At 50.9% G+C, this 6,567-nt stretch overlaps 1 protein-coding gene across 2 annotated transcripts in view; it reads right to left on the minus strand.

Annotated features, from left to right (window-relative positions):
* Positions 1-1,509, minus strand: part of LOC144933822 (Wilms tumor protein homolog) — a 35,836-nt gene extending 34,327 nt beyond the window's left edge. For both annotated transcript variants that reach the window (XM_078859011.1, XM_078859009.1), the window contains exon 1: positions 75-1,509. In XM_078859011.1, coding sequence (XP_078715137.1) covers positions 75-756 — 682 coding nt within the window. In that variant the 5' untranslated portion in view covers positions 757-1,509. The remainder of the gene's footprint in view (positions 1-74) is intronic.
* Between the last annotated feature and the right edge of the window lie 5,058 nt (positions 1,510-6,567).

Below are 6,567 nucleotides of genomic sequence, written 5' to 3' on the forward strand. Positions count from 1 at the left end.
AGCCGTGAGAGAGCACGACCGCGAACACCGCGGACCGACGACAGCGGTGTCCACAAACTCCGTGCGGTGCTCACCCTGGGCTCTGCTCGACGTCTCCAGGCAGGGGTTGAGGTGGTATCCACCTCCCGGATACACCCTGGCTTGACTCGACGGGGCCATAGCCATGGAGGACAGCGACTGAGCCGCTGCCACCATGGGGCCTGGATGCTGCGGCTGATTGCAGGACTGCTGCTGTGGTGGTGGTGGTGGCGGTGGTGGCGGTGGCGGTGGTGGAGGCGCCGGTGCCGGCAGTGCCGATTGCGATGCCGCGGGGACTTGCGACGCGACCGATGCAGGAAGCTGCCCCGAAGATCCGTTCCCGAACTGCCCGTAGCGGCAGGCGCTGGTGCCCGTGAGCTGCCCCGTGAAGTGCACCGTGAACGCGCTGAAGCAGTCCTCGTGTTGCTCCTGCGCAGACGCAGCGGCCGCCGCGGCCGCCGCGGCCGCCGCCGCTGCCGCCGCCGAGGGAGGCCACCCGGGCGGCTCCTGCTTGATGAAGGCCGGCGCGTGGGCCCCTCCGTGAAGGCCCGCGGCCGGGTTGTAGGCGCTCGGGTGCGCGAAGTCGATCCAGGGCGAGGCGGCGGACACGGGCATGCCGGGCGACAGGAAGGTGTTCATGTCGAGCACGTCCGAGCTCATGGCAGCGCCGAGGTCTGCGTGAGCCGCGCCGCCACCCCCGCCGCACGGTTTGTTGTCCTGGAGGAAGCGGGTCCACATGCGTGAAGAGCGCCGGTCCCCTTCCTCATTCACCTCCTCCTACTGCCTCAATCCTCCCTGCCTCCTCCTCCTCCTCTCTCGTTCTCCTTGCTCGTCTCTCTCTCTCTGTCTCTCTCGGGTTCTTCTTCACACAGCTGAGCTGAGTTGGTCGATGCACAGCAACTCGATACAGCGCGCGCACGTGCGTCTTGGCATTTGCGTGCGTCTTCGTGTATGGAGATCCCTTTTGGTTTGATGTGCGCGTCTGTGCGTGTCCGCGAGTTGTATCGCTGCGTTGCCGATGTGTCAGAAAGTGTGCAAGTGTTCTCTTCGCTTGCGTAACGCAGAGTTTTAGAGCGCACGAGGAGTCGGTGCCGACTCCACGTTCGCGCCTCGGTGGCTGTACAAACGAGCGGTATATAACTCGTGTACAACAACAACTTCAACAAAAAGTAAGGGGACTAAAACGTTGCTGCTATCGGGCTCTGTAAGACGCGTTTGTAGGAACGGCGGCTACATGGATGGAGCAAAAGGCTGACGGCCCTCTGACGATGGCTGTGAAGAAAGCAGAGCGAGGCTATTGAGACGTGAGAGCGGTCTGCGTGTGTCGCCGGAGACTTTCGCGTGTGCCGCTCAACTGCCCACACGGCGGGCCCTTAAAGAGGCGAGGGGTGCGGAGAGGGGAGCGGGAGGGAGGTGAATGCGCGCTGTGTGTGTGTGTGAATGTGTGTGTGGGGGGAGCGGTACTGTAGCGGTTAGCGCGCTGCGCTACGAACCTGGCCACCCGGGTTCGATTCCTGCTCAGGGCCAACATTAGTGATGATTATTTGAACCGGTCCTGGGCCTCCCCTAGGTCGACTCAGCCTCAAATTAGTACCTGGTGTGTAAAACATCGCCACGAGGCAGACCAAGGCGGCTGGGCGTGGTGCTGGCCATCCACCCCCTCGTGTGCCGTTTTGGCCTTCATAGGTGCTCGCTAACAGCACTTGCCCCAACAGCATGTTAAGTCCGTACGGGGATCTTTGTCTTTGCGGTAGCACAACGGTTAGCGCTACGCTGCGCTACAAACTCGGCGACCCGAGTTCGATTCCCGCTCACGGCCAACACCAGTGACGATTATCTGAATCGGCCCTGGGTCTCCCCTAGGTCGACTCGGCCTCAAATGAGTATCTGGTGTGGTGTGTAAACCTCGCTACTTGGGGAGACAAAGGCGGACGGGCGTGGTGCTGGCGACCCACCCCCTCGTGTGTCGTACCAGCCGTAATAGGTCCTTAAATAGGTCCTTTAATAGGTGCTCGCTAACAGCACTTGCCCCAAAAGTTTGGTAAGACTACGCGGGTAACTTTGTCTTTGTGTGTGTACGTGAGTGTGTGACGCCGCGCTTACTCAGAGCTCTGCTCTCATTCGTCACATCATAAAAACGACAAATGCCTTTACACTCTACGTATGTGTAAGTTATATATATAGTATATATCCTGTAGCTAATGACACACACACATAGCAACGGCGAATAACCTGCCTGTGTAAATCAGAGAGAACCATTTAACACACCAGCCCATCTTTAAACAAACTTGAATCAACGGTTGCTGCTTGACAGTGGTGAGCCCGAAGGGCGCTTTTGTATATTCTCAGTGATGTACATCATCATTATCATCATCCGCTCTATCCAGATTAAAATAAGTTATAATACGAGCTAGCCACGCAGTTCCAATACGTGTTCAACTACGCATAGTTGCTTTGAATAAAAAAAGATGCTCATATAATCTAATTGTAACAAAGTTATTACTCTAATAATATTTGTGTGCGTGTAAAAGTTCACAGTAATAAGCATCGCCCATATCCTTTTGTAAGTCTTTATGTTGAATGAAGATCCTCTCAAGGACCGGGTCGGTTATGCGGGTTGTTTGACCATACTTCGCCACGCGGGGCAAGTGCCGGCAAGGAATGAGTTCGGAGCCACGGTGACAGCCGTGGATCGGGAATCGAACTCAGGCGGTCGGGCTCATAGCGCAGTGCGCGAACAGCTTACCAATCACCGCCAAACCCTGCGGGGTATATATGATGAGATGCATTTTATTTAAAGAAAATGAGTGTCCATTGCGACTGAATGTATATGTTACAAGGCAGAACATGGCTCATGCAAAGCGCAGCGTAACAGCAGAGATACACTATTTTAAATAATGTATTATTTTATTTAAACTACACTTTGTTCTCTATCTCTGCGCTATAATTAATCAAAACGCAACTTTCCTTTGCAATAGATAATTTCAATAATTAAGACTACCTATGAAAACAAAAACACGCTTTGACAATAGAGTCCACGCGCAGTCTGCGATGGGCATCCCACTTGACTTGCCATCGAGTGATCGTCGGATCAATTCGATCTCTCGGCTCGGCAGTTAAAACAACCCGGCACATTTCGAATTTTCCCCACATCTACCCCAGCAGTATAAATGTGTACCACCACATGTAGTTGATCGGCAGGATGCGGACGGTGGGGTAAAATGTGGGTACTCCACACTATTTCAAAATGACTGTGCAGAATGGAAGAGTAGACCAAATACCCTTTAGTCGGGGCTCTTCCGCAAGCAGCGGTGTGTAAGACGCAATTGCAGGGCTGCACCCCTAATCGATTACAAATAAAATAACAAAGTTTAAATATTTTTCCAAATGCAAAAAAAACGTCCGTGCCGATTTTTTTTTATAGAGTCCACAACGGCAGACGATACAATATATAATGATAATAATGTCAGAATCTGAATATGTATTTATACTGGAGGAATCCGATGAGCTCTAAAACTATTTCTCATCATCATGAATCAATGTCGATCACGAGTCTGCGATGCCACTACAATTCATCTCACCGCTCCATCTCATCACAAGTACACTGACAAAGAGGCCCCGTACAGCCTGTAACAGACTGTTCGGGGCAAGTGTTGTTCGTCAGCACCAATGGATGTCGGCACGGCACACCAACAACCCAACCCCCGCCTTTGTTCCCGCAGTACTGATCTTGACACATTGCACCGGTCACTCATTTGAGGCTGAGTCGACCAGAACAGGTTCAGATATTCGCCGCTGGTATTGGATGGTGAGCGGGAATCGAACTCGGATCGCCGGGTTCGTAGCGGAGTGCGCTAACCATACAATACAAAGATCCCCCTGTAAGCCTTAACAGACTGTTGGGGCAAGTGCTGTTAGCGAACACCTATGAAGGCCGGAACGGCACACGAGAAGGTGGGTGGCCAGCACCACGCCCGACCGCCTTTGTTTCCCTAGTAGCGATGTTTTGAAGCACCGCACCAGATATTCATTTGAGGCTGAGTCGACCCAAGGGAGGTCCAGGACCGGTTCAGATAATCGTCACTGTTGGCCGTGAGTGGGAATTCGAACTCGGGTCGCCAGACTCGTAGCGCAGCACGCTAACCGCTACACTACCGCTCCCCATATATAAAACACACACACACACGCACATATACAGTACATGCTAACACGTGCGCACACATATACAGTACATGCTAACACGTGCGCACACATATACAGTACATGCTAACACGTGCGCACAAACATACCACTTGAACTGATCTTCATCGCTCCATCTCCGCCGTTGACGTCCTCTCGGCCTCCACGTGGCTGTCATTCCCCTCGTCAGTGTCGCCCACCGCCTATTCTAGCGACACACGGGGGCCACTTTTTTTTCTGAACAGTCCACGTGAAATGCCCAATGCGCGTTAAATTCCCCGTTTCGTGGGTTCACCTTTCCGTGTCTCGGTGTGATTCCGATTGTGCGTCTCTTCGCCTGTCGTTTCAACTGTTGTTCCGTTTAATTTATTTTCTTTCTACGTGACTTTACCGAAAGAACCAAAGAGTAATTCATTCAGTCACGAAAGCTCCAAGTCAAGTTTGTTGTGCCATTGTTTGCGGCAGTGTCCACGATCATTACAAATTCGTTTGCAGCGTCCACTGATGGCCACTGGTCTTCTCCCTGACGTTTCTTATTGTTGTTTATTTTCAATTCGCGTGTTTCTCTCTCTCTCTCTCTCGCTCTCTTCCCCGTGGTGGTCACTTGGATTTTCTACGGGTTCCTCCTGTTTTGCCCCCCCCCACACACATTTAGAAACAAACACGCGTTTAGATTATTTGGTTGCGACTATAAATTCCAACTTCGACGCGCTATCGTGTTTAGCCAGGTCGCCTCTGAAAAGGGTTAATAGGTCAGTGGGCATTTGCGTGGTAAAAAAAAATCAAGTGTATACTTAAAAAAAAATCCGATCGGTCTATACAGTACACACATATATGCGTGCACATGTAGCTGATGCGTGTGGTTGTAGTATCAGCTTCGTCCCGCGGGTGACACACGTGAGATGATAAACGAGAGTTCACGCCGAGTTCAGAGCGCAGTGGCCGACGTGGTCCCAAAAAGTGTAATTATAAGGGCCTGCTCTTATCGCGAGCTGTGCATCCATGCGTGCAGACCGTGCGTCTGGCTAAGCCTCGCCTATGAGCCCTACACAAGGGGGCCATTCGCATCCGTGTCTCCTATGTTGCGGACTGTGTCATGCATCTCATCGGAACACTCACGGGTCAATGGTCTGCGTTGAAAGCGCATCAGAACATCGCACGGCAGATGAGGCAACGGCATCTCCTCCGACACCAATGGATAATCAAGAACAGTGCGACTGGAGGGTCACCAATCTCAAACTACAAAACCACGTAGTATAGTACCGCACGTGAGTCTATGGGTGTCTATGTTTGTATATGGATCTCTCTGTGAGTCAAATCGTCTCTGTGTATGCATATGGGTCTCTATGTAAGTCTATGCATTTCCATGGGGCTATATCTCACTCAAACTTTGGCCCAGAGTAGTAACAGCACTCCCCATTTCCAAAATTATTGTAGTATAAATACATGTTAATTTTGGCTAATATTTTTTTCTGACTTTATGTGAACGAAAAGACACAAATTCGCCCGTTTTCTCATTGAAAATAGATACATTTCAAAATATCACTGTCCTGGTCACAAAAGCAAAGTTTGTGGGCAATAATAGCCATTTTCTGTACTTTTGAGGCATAAGCAATTAGGAAATAACACTTCCTATCTAGGAAAAAAAAATGGTTACACAGTGTAGCTCAACGAAGTGGCTTATCATGTGGAAATTTATAACAGACAAATACTCCTAACGCACATCGATTCTAAATGTGGAGGTAAAAACCGGAGGACCGGGAGAAAACTCCAAATATACTTTACAGATTTTGATAGCGCCTATGATTGATATCGCCAGCTCCAACGGATGTTAATACTCATTAACGTGCAGTGCCCACTGACATTCAGCATCTCTCGTACAACAGAAGTGCGTGCTTCAAGTATACGAACTCGCCTGTGCATAGGAGGGAACGCATGCATATTTTAGATGTGAATAGGTGCTCGCATAATTTATTAACTCCAAATTAATCCTCCTAGTACCTCCAGTGTTCATCTCATTGATACGTTATGGACTTCTTTTCATGGCAGTGTTCATATTTATTGATGATAAAGCTTAGAAATACATCTGATCGTCCGTTCTCCTCTACGAATCTCAGGAACGATACCGTCGGAGTTGTTTGCGAAGTTCCCAGAGTCGTGGCTGTTCGAGTGTGCAGGGGGTGCAACTGCGCTGGGGCCCACGGGGCAGAGGGGGGGGGGGGGCAAGGCGGTGATGGGTGGGGAGGGTGCGAAACGTCGGACTACAAAGAAGTAGTGCGGGTAAACCGGATGGGGGCAATTAATTCCCTCGTAGCAAACAGGGCCCCATGCCAACCTCGTTTTTCCACCCGCTGATCATAACGGGGTAGA

Source organism: Lampetra fluviatilis, chromosome 8 (genome assembly GCF_964198595.1).
Source record: "Lampetra fluviatilis chromosome 8, kcLamFluv1.1, whole genome shotgun sequence".
Lineage (NCBI taxonomy): Eukaryota > Metazoa > Chordata > Hyperoartia > Petromyzontiformes > Petromyzontidae > Lampetra > Lampetra fluviatilis.